Here is a 23,222-nt window from a genome sequence, read left to right as displayed (position 1 = left end):
TTTATCAGAGTGTTTTATCATAGCAACAGAAAAATAGTCAAGACACCTTCCTCTTTCCCCATAGCATGGATCCCCTTACCTTCATCTATGGGCACATATTTTATATCCGTCTGCACAGTATTGGGACTGTGTTTATTTGTCACTTGTAGATCTAGTATAAGACAGAGTTGTTGCTCATCTCTATTTAAAAAAGGACACATATGCTTGAGGAATGTGGCTCAGTTGGTAAGTGTCTGTCCAACATGTAGGAAGCACTGGGTTCACCCATTGAATTAAATCAGGCTGGTTGTACCCACCTATAATGCCAGCAAGAGACTGAGAACTTAAGTTCCATCTTGGCTACATAGTGAGTTCCAGACCAGGCTGAAATACATGAGAACACATTTAAATTTTTCTCTTTGAAAATAAAAATTTGCCTATTTTAGATTTATATGTACGAGTGTTTTGCTTGCATGTGTGTGTGCTTGGTACCCTCAGAGGTCAGATGAGAGTGTTGAAACTGGAGTTATGGGCAGTTGGGAACTGCCATGAAAGTTTGGGGAATCAAGCCCTGGTTCTCTGCAAAACTCTTAACAGCTGAGTCATCTGTCCAGACCCTGTGATTTTTTTTTTTTTTTTTGATAACTCAATTGGGCAGTTCTTTTTTTTCAAATTTGTTTTTATTTTCATTCGTGTGAGTGTGCATGTTGGGGGGCATATATGCATATGTATGAATGCAGTACCTGCAGAGGCTAGAAGGGCAGAGCTGGAGTCACAGGCAGTTGTGAGGCACCCAACATGGATACTAGGAACTGCAGTCAGTGTACTGGGAAAGCAAGCAGGGACTCTTAACCACTAAGCCATCTGTCTTAGTTAGGGCTTTATTGCTGTGACGAGACACCATGGCCAAGGCAATTCTTATAAAGGAAAACATTTAGTTGGGGCTGACTTACAGTTCAGTGGTTTAGTCTATTATCTTGTTGGGAAACATGGCCGTGTGTAGGCAGATATGGTGCTGTAGGAGCTGAGATCTATATTCTTGATTCACAGGCAGCAGAAGGAGTGTTCCACACTGGGCAGAGCTTGAGCATAAGAGACTTCACCTTGAAACCTGCCCCCCACAGTGACACACTTCCTCCAACAAGATCACATGCCCACATGGCCACCCCTCCTAATAGCACCACTCCCATAGGCCAAGCATTCAAATACATGAGTCTGGGGGGGGTATATCTATTCTAACCACCACACCATTTCTCCAGCCCTTTGATCATGCGGTTCTTGGATATGAACTTTGTAGTCATGGAGCTAGTAAGTAACAGTCTCTAGACCTGTGAGAATGAGCAAAGGGGCTCTCATTTCCCTGTGTGGCACTCGGTGGTGGACCTTGGCAGTACTGGGGTTTTTACTTGGGTTTTAACACTTCTCACTCATCAGAGGACTCTTGGCCCCACACTTCCCTCCCAAAGCCCTATAGGGAACAGGCTTGTGTTGCGGGCGTTTGGGAAGAAGAGAAAGGGGAGGGGAGGTTGGACTGCAGAAAAGGATGGGAGGAGAGCTGAGGATATGAGCAGGATTTTCTCAGAAAAGGTGAGAGATTGATTATAAGACTAAAGGTTGGAGCTAGGAATGCACACCTTTAATCCTAGCATTCAGGAGGCAGGGGCAGGCCCATCTCTGTGAGTTCCGGCTAGCCTGGTCAACATCGTGAGACCCTGTCTTAAGAACAAAAACCTACAACAGAAATCAAAAGATATAAAGGCTGAAGTCAACAGTTCAACAAGCATTACGCACCATGTGGCTAAGTGGTGGTGGCTCACATCTTTAATCTCAGCACTCTGGAGGCAGAGGCAAGTAGATCTCAGTGAGTTTGAGGCCAGTCTGGTCTACACAGTCATGACTACACATAGAAACCCTGTCTTGAAAACCAACCCCCGCCCAAAAATAACCTATCCAAAACAAAACAAAACAAGAACCTACCATTTGTTTACTAAGGACCCTTACCCCAGTCTCTTTTCTGACCTTTGATGTTTTTACCCAGTGTCTTTTCTATGCTTCTACTTAGGAGGGCAAAGATGGACAAGGTAGGGGTAAGGAAATATGGCAGTTCCATGAAATGCTTTGTTCAACATACAGAGCCAAATAAAGAAATATTCTGGGCAGAAGATATTTTTCTTTAAAATGTAAATTAGTATTCTGGGTTGAGGGAAGTCAGAAGTTACATAACTCCAGTATAGGGGTGGATTGTCAGGAGTATAGGCAGTTGACAGCCTAAGCAGACAGACCATTGGTGTTGGTTCATTGTCATGTCTTAAGACCATGAGGCCTGGAGTGACAGGATAGACCAGAAGTTGATGTAGTTCAGATAGGAGAAGAGACCTGAGAGAGAAAGAGGGCAGAGAACCGAGGTCAGTAGGCTAGCCTCACCGTATACCCTACATTGTCCTAACCTGGCCCCCGCCCCCTTAAGCCCCAAATCAACTTCACCCTCAGCTTGTCCCCAAACCACCCCAAGCCTACAAGAATCCCCAGCCCTGGCTCCAAGCCCAGTCCCATCCTCCCTGGCACTGTGTGAAACCCTACCCTGACTCCCTACAATCCCCACAACCCCGTCTGCACAGCTGCCGTCACACCAGAGCCCAGCCAGACCAATCATGAAGAAAAAGAAGACATTGATCCAGGCAAGGTAGAAACTGCTCCCCAACGTGTAGGTCACACCTTCCTGTAGGAACTTTCGGGCTTGCATCAGGTAGAACAGGACACCCAGGATGATGTTGACCCCTGTGTAGCACACAGCAGGGGGAGTCACAGCCTGTGGCTTTCTCACTGTGGTGCTGGTTTCTTTAAACTCCCTATGCTGCTGAGGATGACCTTAAATTCTTCCTGTTTCAGACATGCATCACCATGCCATACTCAGTGTATACAGTTCGGGGATGGAATCCAGGGCTTTGTGCACTCTAGGCAGGTGCTCTATCAACTGAGCTATATCTGTGAGCCTCTTTTTTCTCTTCCTGTGACTTCTTCTCTCTGTTTCTCTCTCCATTTCCTTCCTTCCATTCTTCCTCCCTCCTTCACTTCCTACCTTCCTTTTGGTTGTTGTCATTTGGAGATACGATCTTGCTTTATTTATAGCCCAGGCTAGCTACTGGACTCATTGTGCAGTTCAGGCTGACTTTGAACTTGCACTAACCTCCATCGTGGTAGCACGTGCCACCACATTGCCTCTAATGTCTTTGATCTCCAGACCCTAAACCTCCACCCTTGGACTCCTCACAGGATCCTGATGTGAGACATTGGAAGGTTTTGGGACTTGAAAACCAGGTCTCTTACTCTTACTCTGTCCCTTACCTTAGAGCAGTCTCTTGTGTGTCTCAACCTCAGTATTTTCATCTCTACAGTAGGTATTACCACCAGCTCATCTTTGAGGGCCATCATGAGGGTGTGTGGTGAATGGTATGTACATAACCCATGGTAAACCTCAAAGACTGTGACAGATTCTCATTATTATTGCCTCTTTCATGTTGGGAATCTGGAGCCACAGAAAGAGAGATAGGTAATTTGAATCAACAGGAATTGAAGATGATTTGCAAGATGATTTGCAAAAAGGGGAAAAAACTCTTATTCAGATTGGACAGAACGATGTCCCCCCCTTTTTTTTGAGTTATTGGAAATAACACAAGATGTTCAGTTAAAATGATAGAATTATCTGACTGAAAACGCCTCATTTTAAACTAAGGCATTTTCTATTAATTGTGGCTTATATTAAAACAATTATACTTAAGATTTATTTTATTTCTTAATTATAAGAAATGTGTGCTGGGGGGGGGTGGTGTTGGTGTGCACAACTGCTTGCAGTGCCATAGAGGCCAGAGGAGGGCAGTAGCTCCTCCTAGAGCTGGAGTTACAGGCAGCTGTGAGCTGCCATGTGGATGCTGGGACAGTACTCTACTCTTACCCAGAGCAGCATGTGCTCTTAAATTCCAGTTGCCTTTGTGGTCTCGACAATTATATTCAGGCAATTAGGAGTATTCTGCCTTCAATCCCAGCAGCAGGAAGGCTGAAGCAAGAAGGTGGCTGAGATTTCTGGACAGCCTGGCTTGGTCTCACAAACAGACACAGTAGTAATATAGCAAGAGCTACCAGATGGCCGGGCGGTGGTGGCGCACGCCTTTAATCCCAGCACTTGGGAGGCAGAGGCAGGTGGATTTCTGAGTTTGAGGCCAGCCTGGTCTACAGAGTGAGTTCCAGGACAGCCAGGGCTATATAAAGAAACCCTGTCTCGAAAAAACAAAAAACAAAAAACAAAAAACAAAACAAAACAAAAAACAAAAACCAAACCAAAACAAAACAAAAAACCCAAAAAAACAAAAAAACAAAAACAAAAACAAAAAAACAAAAACAAAACAAAACAAAACAAAAAAACCAGAGCTATCAGATGAAGCAGATACAAGCAAGCGACCAGCAGACAGGAGCTATATGTTCTCTGTTCTCAGCCTGCAGCATTCTCAACACTGCTCTCAGCACTGCTCTCTGCTCTCAACACTGCTCTCTGTTCTCAGCACTGCTCTCTGCTCTCAGCACTGCTCTCTGCTCTCAGCACTGCTCTCTGCTCTCAGCACTGCTCTGTTCTCATCACTGTTCTCTGTTTTCAGCACTGCACTCTGCTCTCAGCACTGCTCTCTGCTCTCAGCACTGCTCTCTGTTTTCAGCACTGCACTCTGCTCTCAGCACTGCTCTCTGCTCTCAGCACTGCTCTCTGCTCTCAGCACTGCTCTCTGTTCTCAGCACTGCTCTCTGCTCTCAGCACTGCTCTCTGTTCTCAGCACTGTTCTCTGTTCTCAGCACTGCTCTCTGTTCTCAGCACTGCTCTCTGCTCTCAGCACTGCTCTCTGTTCTCAGCACTGCTCTCTGTTCTCAGCACTGCTCTCTGCTCTCAGCACTGCTCTCTGCTCTCAGCACTGCTCTCTGCTCTCAGCACTGCTCTCTGCTGTGTTTCTACAAAAATGTTTTGTGATACAACTGGAAGTTGTGGTCAATTACCATCAAGTACAGGAGGACAACATCACTTGTTGCCTAATGAAAATGCCCTCAACCTGTCCCAGTCTGGGTATGTGTATGGACATGAGATGTTCTAATCAGCATGTCAGTTTTGAATTCCTCGGGAGAGGCTAGGAGATTAAATTCAAAGTGAGTATTAGTTATCAAAGTAGCAGGAAGTGCTGTCCTCTCTTTTATCTCAGTTATCCTCATATTCCAGCTTCCTGAATGCTGGTATTTCAGACCTGTGCCATCATTCATAACTTCTTTGAAGGAGAGTACATAGAGTACCTCATTTCCACATGCCCAGAGTCTTAGACCTGCCACTACCCTACATGTTTTGGATAGATCCTAGAAACTTGTCTGGAGGTTTTAGCAGGGGATTTTCAGTTATTTATATGACTTTCACCAAAGAACTGCCCTTCTCTATTGGGTAAGGAAGAACATACACAGAGGGGTGAGGGAGAAAGAGGACGTCTGCCTAGCTAGTCAGATTAGCCCAACCAACCATGGCACTCAATGTGGTGACAGAAGTAATAGAGTTAACACTTTTTTTTTTTTTTGGCTTTTTTCAAGACAGGGTTTCTCTGTGTAGCTTTGGCTGTCCTGGAACTCACTCTGTAGACCAGGCTGGCCTCGAACTCAGAAATCCATCTGCCTCTGCCTCCCAAGTGCTGGGATTAAAGGCGTGTGCCACCACCGCCTGGCTCAGAGCTAGCATTTTCTAATTGAACACTCCCTACATTTTCACATGGCAGATAATATTATCTCCACTGGGCTGAGATGTGCCTCAGTTCATAGAGTGCTTGCATAGCAAGCATAAATCCCTGGGTTCCATGCCCAGCACCATATAAATATGGCATGCCAGCATACACCTATTATGTCAGCATAGGAGGAGCAGAAGTTCATGGACATACTGGACATAGTTGGCTGCATATATATGAAGATCAAGGTCAGCCTCAGCTACATGAGACCCACTTTAAAAAAAAAAAAGAAAAATGAAAAGTTCCACTCAAGAGATGAGAAAAGTGTGACTTGGAGAGATGAAGTAGCTTGAAGGAAACTATTTGGAATGTGGGACAGAAGTCCACATGGAGCTGTGTATAGAGGTTGGGGTCCAGGAAGTGCTGTCGATGAGAAAAGATGGAAGGTGTCCTTGGGTTTTGGTTGAAGAAGAGGATGGAGTTGAATTGCTTGGGATGGTTTTCAGAGGGAAGTTCCCAGCTGGTAGGTTGGAGTGTGGACTGAGAAGGAGGTGAACCTGAGGTTGGATTGGGACTGGGGATGAGGCTGAGCTTCTCAGAAGGACATGAGACAGTCATGGAGGGTAATGAGGCTTGAGGCCAAGTTGGGTGTCGAGACTTTTGAAGAGGCTGAGGAGAGTAAGGAGGCTGGTTTGGGAAAATATGTATTCAGGATGAGGTGGGGGTGGACTAGGTGTCAGGGAGGAGGACTTGGGGTTTCCATTTGCTGGCAATGAGACGGGAGCTAAGACAGTGAGGCTGTTTTCATGGCCGGAGGCATCCATGGTGGCTGGAGATTTGTAAGGAGGTAGAGCTGGGGCTGAGGGTGAAGATGAAGGTGGTACAGGCTGAGTATAGAGGGGATGGGGCTAGCCTTTGCGATGGGCACCCATGGAAAGCATCGTGGTAACATACCTGTCAGGAGGCTGCAGATGAAGAGAGAGAAGTCCATCAAGGGCAGGTTAGTGCTAGGGAAGAATATAGTGCTGATGAGACCCATGCACACACAGAAACTCATGACACCGGAGATGAGGAGGCAGGCCCAGGCTATGTCCAGCAAATCTGGGAGAACAGAGGAATCAACAACACCAGGACTGTGCTGAAGAGATGGTTTAGCAGTTAAATATGCTTACATATGCTTCTGGCAGACTGAGTTCAGTTCCTGTCACCCACACTTGTGGCTTGTGATCACCTGTGACTCTAGCTTCAGGGACTATGGTGCCTTCTTTGACTTCCATGAGGACCTGCACTAATGTACATACCACACACAGACACACACAGATGCATAAATAAGAAATTTAAAATAGGTGGTCATGGTGGTGCATGTCTCTAACCCCAGCTCTTGGGAAGTGGAAGAAGATAGATTTCTGTGAGTTTGAGGACAGTTTGGTCTACATATTTACAACTTGTCTCCAATAAATACATCCTTAAAAATTAAGATGGAGCTAGGCGATGGTGGCACACACCTTTAATCCCAGCACTTGGGAGGCAGAGACAGGCAGATTTCTGAGTTCAAGGCCAGCCTGGTCTACAGAGTGAGTTCCAGGACAGCCAAGGCTACACAGAGAAACCCTGTCTCGAAAAAAACAAAAAACAAACAAACAAACAAACAAAAAAACCCCAAAAAATTAAGATGGAAAGGTGGGGGAAGTGCCCGACATCAACTTCTGGTCTCCACCCGTATAACATGCACATTCACACACAGAGAGACACAGACAGATACAGATACAGCAGATACAGGCACAGACAGACAGACACACACACACACTACTAGAGGATAGGAGAGGACATCAGATTGCCTGGAACTTGAGTTACAGGAGGCTATAAGCCTTGTAAGCCACCCAGGGTTGAATTAAGAACCAGGAACATGAAACTGTTGCTTTGCTAAAACAGATGCCGATTCACTGAAGATGAAATAAACCATCCCCTCACCAAGTTGCTTTAGGTCATAGAATTTTATCATAGTAATTGAATCCCCTAAGATTATCCCTGAAGAATGGAACCTGAAGTTGTCTTCTGGCCTCCACACACACAAGAACACACAGATGCACTCGACTTTGAACATTTATGCATGCACACACAAACCAGCATTGAGTTGCTCTAAGAAAAAATGGGTATTGCATGCATCAGATCTGGCATGTGAGGTATGCATCAGGCTCTTGGGCATGAAGACATCATGTGGGTATCAGAGTAACCTCAGGGGAGAACTGTTCTTGTAGTTCTCTGGGACAAAGAGGAGGCCTGGGTCTCTGGAGGGACGAGGACAGGGCCAACCTTACATGCATTCTTATCATATTCATTCATGCAGGAGATGTCAGGGCAGCGCATGAAGAAGGTGGTGTCGATGGGGATGGTTTTGGGGCCAGCGGGGTCCCCTGGGGGTACTAGAGGCACTTGAAAGTGGATCCAGGGCATCCATAAGGCGATGAGGCTGAGCATCACCATGCCGGCCACAGTCAACACCAGGCTAAGGTGTCTGCTGATCTTCTTGGCTTCGAGCAACAGCCTCCAGCCTATGGGAAGCAGTGTCCAGTATTTGCTCTGAGCCCTGTGACAGATCATGTGACTAGCATCAGCAGGAAGCCCATCTACCCTATCTAGTCATCCCATAATTCTTTAAACCCCACCTGAGAAGCCAGACTTGGTGGCACATGCCTTTAGACAGCACAGAAGACAGAATTCTGCAGGAGGATCTCTGAACACAAGACCAGCTTGGTCTACATAGAGAGACTCCGAGACCCCATCTTACAAAACAAAATACTTATCTTTTATGTTCACCCAGGTATTCCTCTACCCATCGCTACACCCCCAGTTTCAAATGAGGTTGTAGAACTCTGGGCTTGAATGTGCCCCTGCCCTGACCCCGCATCCCTCCTGTACTCACCTATTAGAGTTCACTATAGTAGAAATGCTGGACAGTTTTGAGGAGCTGTCTAGAGTACTGTGATCGGACATAGAGTCGTCTGACAACTCTTTCTCCAAGCTCTCTTTGGAGTCCCAGACAAAGGACTCGAAACTTCTGATGCTGGCCTGTGGGCTCTGGGTTATGGACGGTGGAACGTCCACACTGGACCGCACTTGTTTTCTGTTGAGGATATAGGACTGGGTTGTAGAGGGGTGTTTTTCAGTTTCGCTTTGTGAGCTGTGGATTTCTGACAGGGCACCGGACAGGGTATGAGAGCTTAGGATGCTGAGCCGGTGATTATGAGAAAGGGAAGAAGTCTCTCTGGAACTGAGCCATCGATTGTAGGCCACAGACTGTATGTCTTGGATATTGGATTGGGAACCCTGAGAAAGGGTCTCTTGAGTACTTAACCTTCGAGGGAGAATGGTGGATAGGGATGATGAACACGGCGCACTGACCCTGTGAGGGAGAAAGAGAGATGCTGGTGGTTCCTGGATGCTAACCCTTCGGGTCATAGGTGTGGATGTTGACGGGTCCACGCTGCTTAATTTGCGAGTGTGGATAATGGGCATAGGAGTTTTTGTGTTGGTCTTCTGACCTTGGGTGTCATCTAGGAGGCTCGAGGTCACTTTCAGAGGATCTTGGGTTTCACTGGGAGCTTCTGTCTCTTTGCTTTGGAGGCCAGAGGATTTCTGGTTCATGTTGAAGAGCAGGATGGGGCTAGTCTCTGAATGTACTTAATTTGCATCAGCCTTTACTTCCAGGCACTCCCATGGCCTCCCGGATACCTGTCAGTGTGGCTTCTAAGGCTATGTGCCCCTCTATCTGTGGCTCTGGCTTTCTGTCTGTCCCCAGACAGCACTCAGGGATTTGGGCTAGGTAGCAGCTGGGGGTGGGGTGGGTTCTATGACAGTTGGAGGGGTTCCAAGAGGCTGCGGTTGGCCATGGCCTCAGACTCCACAGTAAGCCTTCGTGAGTGACCCTGCTGTTAGGGCTGGGCTAGTAGGGCTGGATGGAGTGTGGATTGGGTAGGACAGGGTGATGCTGGGTTAATGAAGGTCTGAGGTAGGCCTGGCTTGGATCGGGGAGAGGCAGGATGGAGAGTCTGGAAGGCCTGAGATCTGAACTCATAAATTCCTTTTACCTACTCGTGTCTTCCCGCCAATTCCCAGGACTGCTCTGAGTCATTTCTTTTGTTCCCATATTTGCCTCCATGCCTTTCTCTGCTTCTTTTCTTTCTCATCTGTTTCTCTTCCTTTCTCCCTCCCCTGAGGCCTCACACAGGACTAGGTCTGCTTCTTGCTTCTAAAGACTTCCAGTCTGGGGTTGTGGGGAGGGGGGAGGAGAAAGACCCAGACACAACTTGGTAAGGACTAAGGCAGGCAGGCAGGGACTCCCTCCTACCCGAACAGGAGGGAGTTTTGAAATCTCTTTCCCAAGAAGGGTATGATGGTACGTGTCTGCAGTCCCAGTACTCGGAGGCATGAGGATTACACTGAGTTTGAGCCCATCCTGGGCTACAAGAGGATGTTTCAAATTAATAACAACAAAAACAACAATGGAAAACATTCCGCTTTTTCCCCAAACTTTCATTTGAGAGGGTTACTCACAAATTTTATATGTTTATTATATAAATACCTGCATTATTAGATTTTTATTGATTTTTTACATTTATTTATTTTAAATTTAGTTATTTATATTTTTATTTTATGTATATTGGTGTTTTGCTTGCATGCATGTTTGTGTGAGAGCGTCAGATACTCTGGAACTGGAGTTGCAGACAGTTTTGAGCTGCCATGTGGGTGCTAGGAATTGAGCCCAGGTCCTCTGGAAGAGCAGCCAGTACTCTCAACTGCTGAGTCTTCTCTTCAGCCTCCATTTATATTTCCTTGTGTGATGTGCGAGTGCTTATGTATCTGTATGTGCACCATGTGCTTGTAGAGGCCAGAAGAGAGTGTCAGGGTCTCTGGGTCTGAACTACTAGGCAGGGAGTGCTGAACACTGACTCTTAGCAAGATCCATCTGTGCTCTTAACTCTGAGCATACTTGATAGCTCCTACGTGTGTGTGTGTGTGTGTGTGTGTGTGGTGGTGGTGGTGGTGGTTGAGAACAACAGGGAATGTGTGCAAGTCAAAGGATAAATTATGAGAGTCAGATTTTCTCCCACCATGTGGGTTGTAGGGACTCTAAGGTCAGGTCATTAGCCTTGGTGGTAAAAGCTTGCACCTGTTAAGCCCTATCTTGTTGGCCTCTTATTAATTAAATTAATTAATTGTCTTTCTATCTAGCTATGGCTATGCCTAGTCTCACCGTGTAGCTCAAGTTGGCCTTAAATTCAAGACAATCTTCCTGCATCAGTTTCTCAAGTGCCAAAATGACGAGCAGGTGCCACCATGCCAAGCTTGGTCAGATTCCGGTGATCGTGTAATATTGAGAATCCAGGTGTTATTCTTTTGTTTGCTTGTCGTTTCAAGACAGGGTTTCTCTACACAGCCCTGGCTGGCCTGGAATTCACTCTGTGGACCAGGCTGGTCTCGAACTCACAGAGATCTCTTTGTCTCTGCCTCTAGAGTGCTAGGATTAAAGGTGTGCATCACTACACCTGGCCTTAGTAAATGTTATTGACTTTTATTTTAAAGGTCAAAGATGATTTTTGAGATGTACCTGATTATATGATGCATTCTAGTTTAAAAGGTGCTAAGACTGCATCTCGGAGCAAGGTGTGGTAGTGCCTGGTACTCAGGAGGCAGAGGCAGGCAGATCACTTTGAGTTCAAGGCCAGCCTGATATACATAGTGAGTTCTAGCTAGGACCCTGCCTCTACACTAAAATCTAAGAGCAAGCTGTATTATAAAATGGAGCAGAATGTGATATATCCCATAGTTGAGATGTTTGTTTGGTTACTACTAATTTTTTTAATTTCAAAATTAAGCCACAGTGGTTTACATTGTAAACACTTGCTGGACTAGATGACACACCCCTGTAAAACCAAGACTCATTATGCTGAAGCAGGGGCATCACCAGAATGTGGAAGTCAGTCTGGCCTGCATAGTGGGTTCCAGGCCAAATATTGAAATCCTATCTGTAAGCACAACCCAGGTCAGGACAATGGCTCAGCTGGTAAAGACAACTTGCTGCCAAGCCTGAGGGCCTGAGTTGATGCTGACTGGAATCCACATGGTGGAAAAACAGATCTGCCTCCCTAGGTCTGACTTCTACATGTGTTCTAAGGCACTCATGCTTCCCCTTCCTGCATACAAAAACATACAGACAAACAAATGTAAGCACACACACACACACACACACACATACACACACACACACACACACACACACACACACACGCCAAACAAGCCCTCAAAGAAAAACTGCAAAACCAGAGGGCTGGGGCTGTAGTTCAGTAGACTGTTCGTTTAGCATGCAAGCCCTGGGCTCGTCCCCAGCCTGGCACAAACAAGGCACAATGGTGCCTGCCAGTCATCCCTGCATTGGGGAAGTGGTGGCAGGAAGGTCAGAAGTGTAAGATGATCCTGAGCTACATACATTTTGAGGTTAACCCAGTTTGGGCCTATGTGAACCCCTTTCTCAAGAAACAGCAACCAGAAAATGTCACTTCTTTCCTTTGAGCCTCATTAAGGGTTCAGCTTGGCAGATGCATATTTTGGTGCACACCATTGATCCCAGAACTTAGGAGGCAGGGGCTGGTGGATCTCTGTTGGTTCCAGGTCCGATTGGTGCACATAGTGTATTCAGGCCAGTGAAACCTACATAGGGAGACTTTGTCTCAAAAATTAAAACATCAAGAGTTCAGCATGGGTTCTGTTACAGAGAAGGAGAAAAACCTAGCCTTTAGCACCTACTTGCTGTTGAAGGTCTTAGACAGATCCCCTCTTGTTAAGCATCTAGACTATTTCAGTTCTCATGGCAATTAGCACATTTGACCTGGGTGTGTGCATGTGTGCCCTGTGAGCTCCAGGAAGGCCAGGCTAGCCCAAATCCAGGCTAACCGAGGATTTGATGATCAATTGTCCACCTCTGAGTCCAAGGTGTCTGTGCTGGAGTTGCTCTGAAACTACACTGTTCTTTGCTCTAAAGGACAAGAGTGGAAGCATGCATTCATCCCCTCGTGAGTTCATTCATGCACTCGTTCATTTCTGCATCTGTTCAAGCATACTTAATGATGGTGGAGTTTGAGATAGGTGAACTGCATCAGAAGAGGCCAGTGCATCAGAATGGAAAGAGTTGAAGTGGTGTTGGAGATGAGCTGCAAACAGCTTCCACAGGAACTGGCTGTAGATGAGAGGGGAAATGGAAAGGAGGCAGAGGATGAAGGTTGGTATGCATCGAGAGAGATGGAGAAAAAATCCAGGTCCCCCGACCTTTCTCCCTCCCCAGCTGACCTGCTCTATTCCTGGGAGGAAGACCGAAAGTTGGTCCTACGTGGCTGGTCCCTCGTCTTCATCGTCCTGGCAACTTTGTTGGTGTTCAGCGTGTTGGATGGTCGGATAGCCTATGTGCATGGTCCATACACTGGCTTCATCGGCCTCTGGATTGACTGCAGGAGGCATAAGTGTGCCAACGTGGGCCAATTCACTGGTCAGTGTATAAATAGACTGGGTGTCCTTGTAATGGGTGCTAAAGGTGACTCTGGGGGTAGGCCACTGGCACTCTCTCAGGTGTCTCTCTGGGGGAGTAGGTTAGGGCTCACGGGGGGCATCATTGTTGGTGAATAATTCATGAGTGGTAGTAGAGTTATTTTAGAATTTCTAGGTAGTGATTTTGGTAATGTGAGTGGAGGTGATTTTTTTTTCTTTTCGTTTTTTTTTGGGGGGTGGGTGGATAGGGGATTGCTGAGGCTAGAACTCAGAGCCTTACACACACACACACCTGGAAGAACCTCATTGGAGAATTCTAGGCAGATGCTCTACCTCTGAACCATGCCACAGTCCCTCATTGGGGGATGGATTCTAGACAGTTACTGAGCTACATTGCCATCCTCTGCCATGTTTGAGACAGGGTCTGATGGAGCCCAGGCTAGCCTCCAGCTCAATGTGTAGCTGTGGATAACCTTGAGTTTCTGATGCTTCTACCAAGTGCGGGTATCCCTGGCATGTGATGCTGCACTCAGCTCAGCCAAGTGCTGAGGATGAAATGCAGGACTGCACACGAGCTGGGCAAGCATTCTGCCAATGAAGCCACAACCCCAGGATTTCCAGACTGCTTTTTACCTTGTATTGTTACACAGATAAGAACTATGTGTCGCTAAACTGCTCAGGCAGGCCTTGTAATGGTACTCCTTCCCAGCCGCTGGAGTATTTAGGTTCAGCTCCTCATGGTATAAGAGAAAGAAGAGAGAGAGAGAGAGAGAGAGAGAGAGAGAGAGAGAGAGAGAGAGAGAGAGAGAGAGAGAGAGAGAGAGAGAGAGATGGGGGTAACTGTAGTTATTTCTCCGACTCTCCTCCCCAGTTTACATTCACATGAGCAAGGGCTTCATATTTCTGGCCCTGGCACTATGCCTCCTCCTCCTGCCCACCATGTTCCTCTCCTTCCGACCAGTCTGCCGCCGCTTGAACAAGATAGATTTCATCTTTAGTTTCCTCAGCATTGGCATCGGTAAGTATTGACAAGGACAGGGATGACTGGGATCCTCCACCCTACCCAAGAGCCGCCTCCTACTCAGAGGTGTGCCTAGATTTCCAGGTCTGCTGCTCTGAGGGAGAGAGGTGTCTCTGTGTCTTGATCTTTCTCTGTAACTCAGACTGGCTGTGGTCTCACTCTGTAGTCCATGCTGGCTTTGAATATGCCAATCTCTTGCCTCAGCATCGTAAGTAACTGGGATTAAAAGCTTATTCCTGTGTCGGGCAGTGGTGGCACACGCCTTTAATCCCAGCACTTGGGAGGCAGAGACAGGCAGATTTCTGAGTTCAGGGCCAGCCTGGTCTACAGAGTTATTTCCAGGACAGCCAGGGCTATACAGGGAAACCCCATTTCAAAAAGAAAACAACAACAACAAAACAAAACACAACAAAAACAAAAAGCTTATGCCCACTATTTGTGACCTATGCCTTGTTTCCCATTATTTGCCTTCTAAGTATGTATCAATTTTTCCTGTGTGTGTGTGTGTGCGCGTGTGTACTTGTGGCAGGTCAGGGAGGTTGTCTCTTGTCTCTCTCCTTCTGGGGGTGGTTGTGTTCCCTGTCTAGCCTTCTGTCCTTCTCTGGCCCCACCCCAGTGCAGGGCTCCTGATTCTCCTCAGCCTGACGCTCTTTGTTGTCAACTGCAATAGGCTGCGCCCGAGGCCACAGGTATCCTACCAGCTGGCCTTCTACCTGTGCTGGTGCTCCAGCTTCTTGATGCTGTGGGCCGGTGAGGGCGGGGCCTCGGATGGAAGGGCGGGGCCTGGGTAGGGCAGGGGTGGAGCCCAGGAAAGGGGGGCAGGCTTCAGGACCTAGTTGGGCTTGGGGTGGGGTTCTGAGTCGAGTGTCCACGGGATTCCTTCCCACAGGAACTTTGTCCTTCCTCAACCAAGTGCGGATGTGGAGCTACAGTACGCCTTTGATTGAGCGAAGGCTCAGCTACTTCCGTTGGGCTTCGAGACACCACTCATTGCAGTTGCAGCAGCAGTCCATTTTGGACAGGAACTTGTCTGCCCATGAGCTGTCTGCTGTAAGCAGCTTGGAGAACTACCAGGGGACTCCCCAACAGAGCGACACTGCAACTTCTCAGGACACTGATGAGTCCCCACGGCCAGATGCTTTTACCTCTGTCCCTGTGGCTCAATTTCCATCATCTCTCCCGTGAGGTCCCATTCTTCCCCTGAGCGCAGGTAGCACCCTCAGGACACAGATGGCAAGCCCTGCTCCCTGAGCTAGGGCCCACTCCTTGCTGCCTGAGTCTTGGCAGGGACCCTTCTCTGGATGTTCTCCAATACTCTCAGCTGTGGCCATGTCCCTCTGAGCAGACACTGGTTTGTGGTCCCAAGAATCAGGAGCAGTATGGCCCTTTTCCCCATATGAGCTATGCTCTGTCTCACAGGGCATGCTCTTAAGCATTCATCCTTTGGTCCAGCCATATCAGAGACATCTCTGTAGGAGCCCCAGGCAGACACTCCTCAGCCTAGCCTTGGGGGCAGTCCCTGACCTTCTGTGGACAGACTCCTCCCCTGGAAGTCAAGGTTTAATTAACATAACACCTCTGTTCCCTTACTGGCTTCTCCAACTCAATAAAACCAGGTGAGCAGTCTAAATTCTCAATGTCTGACTGTTTATCATCTCTTCTGCTTCCAGTGTCGTCAGGCCTAGCTGGAGCTGACCTTTCTGATGTCTCTAACTTTTTCCTTTGTGATTTGAACATTTTTCTTGCCAGAGGAGACTCATGTGGCATCCCTGACTTGGTCTGAGCCTTTTGACTGCATTTATCTTAACCCCACCCCCTGAGCCAACAGTACATGTACATCTGTCCCTTGCTGATCTACTTTGGAAGTCCTGACCTTAGCCGAGTGGACCTTGATGTGATACCCGACTCCAGAAGGACAAAGAATGTCAGAACTTGAACTTATTTGCTGCATGGTAGGTTTTATTGAAAATAGGGTACAATGTGACACTCAGGGTTTTTTTTGCCATAATGTCTTTTATCCAGGCATTGAATTTAATAAGTTTGGTGTATATGCCTGGGATTTTGGGTGTACCACATGGGGTAAAGCCCCACAATGTGATCCCTTGGAGAACACCATCACAGATCAGTGGGCCTCCTGAGTCACCCTGAAAGAAGGACAAGGACAGGAGTAAGGAAGGACCTGGTAGTTGGGTTCTGCTGGCCAACCTGGAACTGACTCCCAGGGGAGGAAGACAGGGACTCTAAGAGGCAGCTGTGGCCAGGAGGTGAGGGAATCCAGCTCTTGGAAGGCCAGCTCTTACAGGGACATGGGGTTGGAGTGAGGGGTGGACTGGACAGTCCCCAGAGCCGAGTCAAAAAGAGAAATAGTACCAGCTACAGGATCCTCCCCTCCCAGCATGCATCCCTTCCATAGGGAAAGATGCCAAGCGCCTGAGTAGACAGGGTGTTGAAGTGGGAACCAGGAACTTCATTTCCCTCTTTCAGTCCTTCCCCTCACTGCAGGGAGGGGCTGTCTTACCACACAAGTGTCTTTGCCTCCATCCATCTCTCCTGCACTGAGCATGGTGTCTGTCACCTTCTCTGTGTGGGCTTTGGCACAGACCTCATTAGACAAGAGCTCGAGGTACACACACTGGAGATCATCTGGGTATTCGACTGTGGATCAGGAGGAGGCAAGTGGGTAGTGAGCAGAAACCAGCCCAGTCCTCTCTGCCCCTCCCCTGCACCTAGCTGTGTTGCTTGGACCAGACTCACACTTGGTGGGTGTAATGCTGCCCCAGCCTGAGGCAAGGCATCTGCTCCCTACAGTGGGCTCCTCAGTGGGCAGGTCTATGGGCTTCACAACATCTGTGATTTCAGCAGTCTCACTGAGGCGGAGCAGCATCAGATCATTGCTGTAGTCATCCTCAGAATGTGGGGTGTGGTCTTTGTTCAAGAGGCTCATGTTGAAGCCAGGGTGAGGGATGGCTTTGCTGATAAGCCGGTGCTGGGCAGAGGGTTCATCCTCGAAAAAGTTGTTTTTGCCCAACCAAACCTGGTACCTGCTTTGGGTCAGGGAAGAAGATGAAGGTTGTGAGAGGAGGCAACCAGGGAGATTGGGCAGAGTACAGGGGAAGAGGGCTGGAAGGAGGGAGGAAGGAAGAGAGAGTCAGTGGCAGAAGCACACACAGACAGAAAGATGTACACACACTCACACATACATATAGAAACAGACACAGAAACATACGCAGAGAGACAGAAAGGCACACACACATACTCGCATAGGGAAAGAGACAGACCCATACACCCAGAGAAAGAGAGGCAGAACGAGACAGAAGCTGGAACAGAAGATAAGGGGAGAAGACGGGGTGGGGCGGGGTGGGGGGGCTGGCCTGAGAGCTGCCCAGGTGCAGCTGGGACCAGACTGAACTTACCCAGCAGGTAAGACCTGGCCTGCAGCCCAAGGTCTGAGCTCTCTGCTCTCACCGCCCCCCAGCATTGCTCTCTCTCTCTGTACTCATTTATTTCACCTAGCTCCAGTTCTGACCAGCTCTTCTCTCTCTGTCCTCAGAGAGGACAGAACGTTCGAAAGACCTGAGCTGGTCTGAGGTGAGTGAGGACTTCTCTCACACCCTACCCTCAGGGACAGTACTTTCTATCCTCAGGGGCCCTTTAGACCTGGTCCTCACTGTAGTTTGTACTGATAAAAGAGAACACATGAGACCCAGACCCAGAGAGGGCTGGGCAGAGACACAAGGGGGAGACACACAGGGACAGATGTCCATGGAGACATTCAGATGTGAATACAGACTGGAGAAATATGGACAATAAGACAGAAAAGAAGGAAACAGGACTCTGAACCCAAGCCTGGAGGGAGGCCCAAAGAGAGACCTAGGAGGACATGGATAGACTTTCAGCCAGTCCCACCCTCCTGCCCTTCAGTACCCCAGCCTGTCCTGGAGTCATGTCCTCTGGCTGCTACCCTGCTTTCCTGTCTCCTCCCTTACTCACTCATTATAGCAGTGGGCAGCCATGAGAACCCAGTTGGCGTCCAACAGGACACCCCCACATTGATATTTGGTGAATTGGTACACAGCTGCCTGCCAGGGTTGGGAGTTCTTCTCACAATTAAATCCTCCAACAACCCGAGACTGGACAGGAGGTGCAGCATCTGCAACACGGGCAATGGGGGAGGGCAGGGTTGGCACAGATAAGGAGGTGTACTGTTGGGGGCACAGTTAAGCAGGGCTGGGATCAGGGGAAATTGCCAGGGGATCCCAGGAAGGGATGCATATATGGCTGGTCCTGGGTAGGGAGATCTCTGCTGTGGGGGTGTAAACAACTCTTGAAGCAGGAATCGGGTATAGTGTCAGGCCACTTTATAGTTTTGGGCTAAGGGATGGCAGGGCAACCAGAGAGAGAGAGAGAGAGAGAGAGAGAGAGAGAGAGAGAGAGAGAGAGAGAGAGAGAGAGAGAGAGAGAGAGAGAGAGAGAGAGAGAGAAAGAAAGAGAGAGAAAGAGAGAGAGAGGCAGAGACAGACAGAGACAGAGAGAAAGACAGAGAGACAGAGACAGAGAGACAGAGACAGAGACAGAGAGGGGGGCTAAAGAGAGAGAGAGACAGAGACAGAGAGAGACAGAGACAGAGAGACAGACAGAGGGGGGTAGAGAGAGAGAGGGAGAGAGGAAGAGAGAAAGAGGATTCCAGTCCATTCTTAGTCCAATGAGAATGAAATCTTTTCATTTGGCATTTAGAGTGTCCAAGGCTTGAGAAGAAGTCAGGGGCTGGGCTGGGTTTTGGAAATACTGGATAGGGTGAGGTATCAGAAAACTAGATTTGAGTGAATAAATGAATCCAGGAAAGGGAGTATAGGGATGATCTGGGATTTGTTGGATTGTGCATGAAGTGGCCAGCTGGGATGGGAGAGAATGAGGGGTTTCCAGGTCAAAGGGGCAGGGTCAAGGGACATGGGCTTCTTCAGAGTCTGTGGTGGAGTTGATATTTAAGAGCCATGGGGTTCCCTAAGACCAGAGTTTCAGATGGGACAAGCAGTAAAAAAGGAAATTCTGGGGGACTGTGAGGAAAAGGCTGTACTTCCTGTGGAGGTGGAGCAAATGATCTAGGTATTGGTGAGACCCAGGGTTCTCTTGGAGGCAGCCTCAGGACAGGAGTGGAAAATGAGTTAAAGCAAGTCAGGCCACTGTGAGGCAGAGAGGAGGACTGATGTGAGGTACTAGGGTTAGGCTCTGGGGTCTGTGGGGTGTCCTGCACAGATTGGGAACTAGAGCTGTGCAGTGGGGCTCCTGTGAGATAGTACAGGAGCTGGTGAAGGTTAGAAACACTGAGGAGCCTGCGGCTCAGGACCTGAGGCATGAGAGGGAACTGCGGTCCAAAGCACAGCATTTGGAGAGAGAGGGAAGCTTGGCAAGCCAGGCAGGGCAGTACTCATCTGTAATCCCAGTACACAGCTGGCTGAGGCAGGAGGATGGCCATCGACTAAAGACAGGCCTGGGCCACATCATGAGACACTAGTTCAGAACTTATTCCCAAGAGCTGGCAGGAGATGGCTTGGTTGCTACAGGACTGTCTGTGCAAGCATTAGCACCTGAGCTGAACCCTCCAGAACCCAGGTGAAAAGTCAGGTGTGGCGCTGTGCACCTGTAACCCCAGAGCTGGGGAGGTGGAAACAGGAGGATTCCCCTGAGGCTTGCTGGACAGCCATTATAGCCTAACAGGAACTCCCCATTCAGTGAGAGACCCTGCCAAGGGGGCAAGTGATTGATGAAGATTCTTGATATTCACATCTGGTATCTGCCACCTGACTCCTCCTCCCAAAACCAGTGTAAATCAAACAGCCATTGAGAAGGGAAACTGGCAGATCCCCCTCACCAGAAAGGTGGGAACCCATCTGATGCCACAAGTCAATTTGAGAAGTGAAAGTTTTTGTAGAATCTGAGCAACTTGTGAAGATGCCGGACCGGTTGTCAGGATGTGGAGAACTCAGCTGAAGGCTGGCAGATGGTGGACAGCCAAAGGTACTAGTGTGGGATTTAGGCAAGCCCGTGACTCAGGGGTTGGGCTATTAGACTCTAGAAAAAACAATGAACTAGAGGGACATCTGAGGTCCTAACGTTGGTAAGGGGTTGGGTTCTTTAGGAAGACTAGAGAAGCCCGGAGATGATCAGGTGGCTAAGGAGGAGGAGAAAGTTCTGGAAAATGGGAGGGAACAGGATCCTGGCATGGAAGCAAGGACTGTGAAGGACTCTGCAGTGTGCAGGGGCAGAGAAGGAAGGACAGGTGGTGATTCAGGATGTAGCTGGGGCAAGGGGAGTGGGGAAAGAGATGTCCAGGGCCAAAGGCAGCATGAGAGTCAGGGCTCTGACCCCTCCCGCTTCCCTCATCTCACCAATCCCTCCTAGGGACAGGGCAAGGAACAGGATCAGCAACTACATGGTAACAGGTGTCCAGGTGAGTTTAGAGCTGACAAGCCTCCTAGGGCAGCCCTTAAAAACCCTCATTCTCCCCCCCCCCCAGGCCAACCCCTGCACTGTTGGCACCCAAGATGTTGACTAAAGCCCTGCCTTTGCTGACAGAGTTGGACTCCTTGTTCCCACTCTCACGGCTGTTGGAAGAGAGGGCCCAATTACACCTGCTGTCCAATAGGCCCTAGGTCACCTTGGATACCTTACCAGGGCTGAGATTGGGTGTGGCAGTGCATGCTGCTCCTGGGGCTCTTCCTGTTCTGGGGACTCTAGCCAGATGGCAAGGTCAGTGGTGATGGTGAAGGAGTGTGAAAGGAGGGTGGAGGAGCAAATGACCCCCAACCCACAGCTCTAAGGAAGTGTGTGCATGTGTGCCTTGTGAGCTCCAGGAAGGCCAGGCTAGCCAGAATCCAGGCTAACTGAGGAGCTGGTGATCAATTGGCCACCACGTTCTCCTCTGAGTCCTAGGCGTCTGTGCTGGAGTTCCTCTGAAAACTACACAGTTCTTTGCTCTAAAGGACAAGAGAGGAAGCAGGCATTCATCCACTTGTGAGTTCATTCATGCACTTGTTCATTTATGTATGTACTCAAGCATACATAATCATGGTGGAATTTGAGATAAGTGAACTGCATCAGAAGAGGCCAGTGCATCAGAATGGAAAGAGTTGAAGTGGTGTTGGAGATGAGCTGCAAACAGCTTCCACAGGATCTGGTTGTAGATGAGAGGGGAAATGGAAAGGAGGCAGAGGATGAAGATTGGCATGAATCGAGGGAGATGGAGAAAAAGTCCAGGTCCCCAGACCTTTCTCCCTCCCCAGCTGACCTGCTCTGTCCATGGCAGGAAGACTGAAAGTTGGTTCTATGTAACTGGTTCCTCATGGCCATCATCCTGGTAATTTTGTTTGTGTTCTTCATGTTAGATGGAGAGATGGCCTATGTGGATGATCCATACACTGGGTTTATTGGCTTCTGGATTGACTGCAGGGGGCATAAGTGTGCCAACATTGGGCTATTAACTCGTCAGTGTATACATAGACTGGGGGTCATTCTAATGGATGCTAGAGGTGACTCTGGGGTGGGCCACTGGCACTCTCCCAAGGGTCTCTCTGGGGGAGTAGGTTAGGGCTCACTGTGGGGGTATCATTGTTGGTGGGTAACTCTATGAGTGGTAGTAGAGTTGTTTTTTATTTTTTTATTTTTTTAGAATTTCTAGGTAGTGATTTTGGTAATGTGAGAAGAGGTGATGTTTTTTCCTTTGGGGGGGGGAATGAGGGGGTTGCAGAAGCTAGAACCCAGAGCCTTACTCACACACTTCATAGGGGCTCTACCGCTGAGCCACACCCCTGGAAGAACCTCATTGGAGAATTCTAGGCAGATGCTCTAAATCTGAAACATGCTCCACCTCTGAACCATGCCCCAGCCCCTCTTTGGGGCAATGAATTCTAGACAGGTGCTGAGCTACATTGCCATCCTCTGCCATGTTTGAGACAGGGTCTGATGTAGCCCAGGATGCCCTCCAGCTCAATGTGTAGCTGTGGATAACCTTGAGTTTCTGATCCTTCTTCCAAGTGCGGTATCCCTGGCGTGTGATGCTGCACTCAGCTCAGCCCAGTGCTGAGGATGGAATTCAGGACTGCACGCATGCTGGGCAAGCATTCTGCCAACGAAGCCACAACCCCAGGATTCCCAGACTGCTTGTATCTTGTGTTTTGAGACAGATATGATCTATGTGTCTCTAAACTGCTCAGGCAGGCCTTGAAATGGAACGCCTCGCCTTCCCAGCTGCAGGAATATTTAAGTTGGGCTCCTCATGTGTGAGAGAAAGGAGAAAGGAGAGAGAGAGAGAGAGAGAGAGAGAGAGAGAGAGAGAGAGAGAGAGAGAGAGAGAGGCTGAGAGAGAGAGGTGGGGGTAACTGTAGTTATCTCTCTGACTCTCCTCCCCAGTTTACATTCACATGAGCCAGGGCTTCATATTTCTGGCCCTGGCACTATGCCTCCTCCTCCTGTCCACCATGTTCCTCTCCTTCCGACCAGTCTGCTTCCACCTGAACAAGATAGACTTCATCTTCAGTTTCCTCAGCATTGGCATCAGTAAGTATTGGCAAGCACAGGGGTCACTGGGGATCCTCCACCCTTCCCCAGAGCCTCCTCCTACTCAGAGGTGTGGCTAGATTTCCAGGTTTGTTGCTCTGAGGGAGAGAGGTATCTCTATGTCTTTCTTGGTCTTTCTTTGTAACTCAGACTGGCTGTGGTCTCACTCTGTAGTCCATGCTGGCTTTGAATATGCCATTCTCTTGCCTCAGCCTCATAAGCAGCTGGGATTAAAAACTTATGCCCACTACTTGTATCTGATGGCCTTGTCTCCCATTTTCCTTTCCCCTCTGCGTATGTATATATTTGTCCTGTGTGTGTCTCTGTGTGTGTGTGTGTGTGTGTGTGTGTGTGTGTACACATGTGTGTACTTGTGGCAGGTCAGGGAGGTT

At 48.6% G+C, this 23,222-nt stretch overlaps 3 protein-coding genes across 16 annotated transcripts in view; 1 reads left to right on the top strand and 2 right to left on the bottom strand.

Moving 5' to 3' along the window:
• Positions 1-1,994: 1,994 nt before the first annotated feature.
• Positions 1,995-9,978, bottom strand: LOC116102111 (chitinase-like protein PB1E7.04c). 6 transcript variants are annotated; one of them, XM_031386341.1, is made up of 6 exons: positions 9,806-9,978; positions 8,641-8,841; positions 8,036-8,304; positions 6,672-6,818; positions 2,610-2,757; positions 1,995-2,355 (listed from the first exon to the last, which is right to left on the bottom strand). In XM_031386341.1, the coding sequence occupies exons 1-6, from the start codon at positions 9,874-9,876 to the stop codon at positions 2,034-2,036; spliced, it is 1,158 nt and encodes a 385-aa protein (XP_031242201.1). In that variant the 5' UTR covers positions 9,877-9,978; the 3' UTR covers positions 1,995-2,033. The 6 variants fall into 6 exon arrangements, with proteins under 6 accessions (XP_031242201.1, XP_031242195.1, XP_031242198.1 ...); XM_031386335.1 differs by lacking the exon at positions 9,806-9,978 and having other exon boundaries at positions 2,019-2,355; positions 8,641-9,583; XM_031386336.1 differs by lacking the exon at positions 9,806-9,978 and having other exon boundaries at positions 2,133-2,355; positions 2,626-2,757; positions 8,641-9,577.
• On the top strand, positions 9,559-15,914 carry LOC116102112. Of its 9 annotated transcripts, XM_031386349.1 has the most exons (7): positions 9,579-9,633; positions 10,950-11,103; positions 12,757-12,787; positions 13,057-13,257; positions 14,128-14,274; positions 14,899-15,027; positions 15,167-15,914. In XM_031386349.1, the coding sequence occupies exons 3-7, from the start codon at positions 12,772-12,774 to the stop codon at positions 15,460-15,462; spliced, it is 789 nt and encodes a 262-aa protein (XP_031242209.1). In that variant the 5' UTR covers positions 9,579-9,633; positions 10,950-11,103; positions 12,757-12,771; the 3' UTR covers positions 15,463-15,914. The 9 variants fall into 9 exon arrangements, with proteins under 9 accessions (XP_031242203.1, XP_031242209.1, XP_031242202.1 ...); XM_031386343.1 differs by having other exon boundaries at positions 9,559-9,623; positions 12,757-13,257; XM_031386342.1 differs by having other exon boundaries at positions 12,757-13,257.
• Positions 15,915-16,202: 288 nt separating this feature from the next.
• LOC116101217 (renal glandular kallikrein) overlaps positions 16,203-23,222 on the bottom strand; it is a 12,500-nt gene continuing 5,480 nt past the window's right edge. Inside the window, exons 3-5 of the mRNA XM_031384863.1 lie at positions 17,032-17,321; positions 16,796-16,932; positions 16,203-16,421 (exon numbers count right to left, since the gene is read on the bottom strand). Coding sequence (XP_031240723.1) covers positions 16,203-16,421; positions 16,796-16,932; positions 17,032-17,321 — 646 coding nt within the window. The remainder of the gene's footprint in view (positions 16,422-16,795; positions 16,933-17,031; positions 17,322-23,222) is intronic.

The sequence above is a fragment of the Mastomys coucha genome, unplaced genomic scaffold, assembly GCF_008632895.1.
Source record: "Mastomys coucha isolate ucsf_1 unplaced genomic scaffold, UCSF_Mcou_1 pScaffold21, whole genome shotgun sequence".
NCBI classification, from domain to species: Eukaryota; Metazoa; Chordata; class Mammalia; order Rodentia; family Muridae; genus Mastomys; species Mastomys coucha.
This window is presented reverse-complemented; position numbering and strand designations above follow the sequence as displayed.

Excerpts from the sequence above, each read along its gene's own strand:
- LOC116102111 (XM_031386335.1), bottom strand. The coding sequence starts at position 9,362 with ATGAACCAGAAATCCTCTGGCCTCCAAAGCAAAGAGACAGAAGCTCCC. Across the intron at positions 2,758-6,671 it reads CATCTGCAGCCTCCTGACAG|GGGTCAACATCATCCTGGGT; the intron begins GTATGTTACCAC and ends TGTGCTACACAG. Across the intron at positions 2,356-2,609 it reads ATTGGTCTGGCTGGGCTCTG|GTCTCTTCTCCTATCTGAAC; the intron begins GTGTGACGGCAG and ends TTTCTCTCTCAG.
- LOC116102112 (XM_031386343.1), top strand. The coding sequence starts at position 12,894 with ATGGAAAGAGTTGAAGTGGTGTTGGAGATGAGCTGCAAACAGCTTCCA. Across the intron at positions 14,275-14,898 it reads TTTCCTCAGCATTGGCATCG|GGCTCCTGATTCTCCTCAGC; the intron begins GTAAGTATTGAC and ends ACCCCAGTGCAG. Across the intron at positions 15,028-15,166 it reads CTTCTTGATGCTGTGGGCCG|GAACTTTGTCCTTCCTCAAC; the intron begins GTGAGGGCGGGG and ends TCCTTCCCACAG.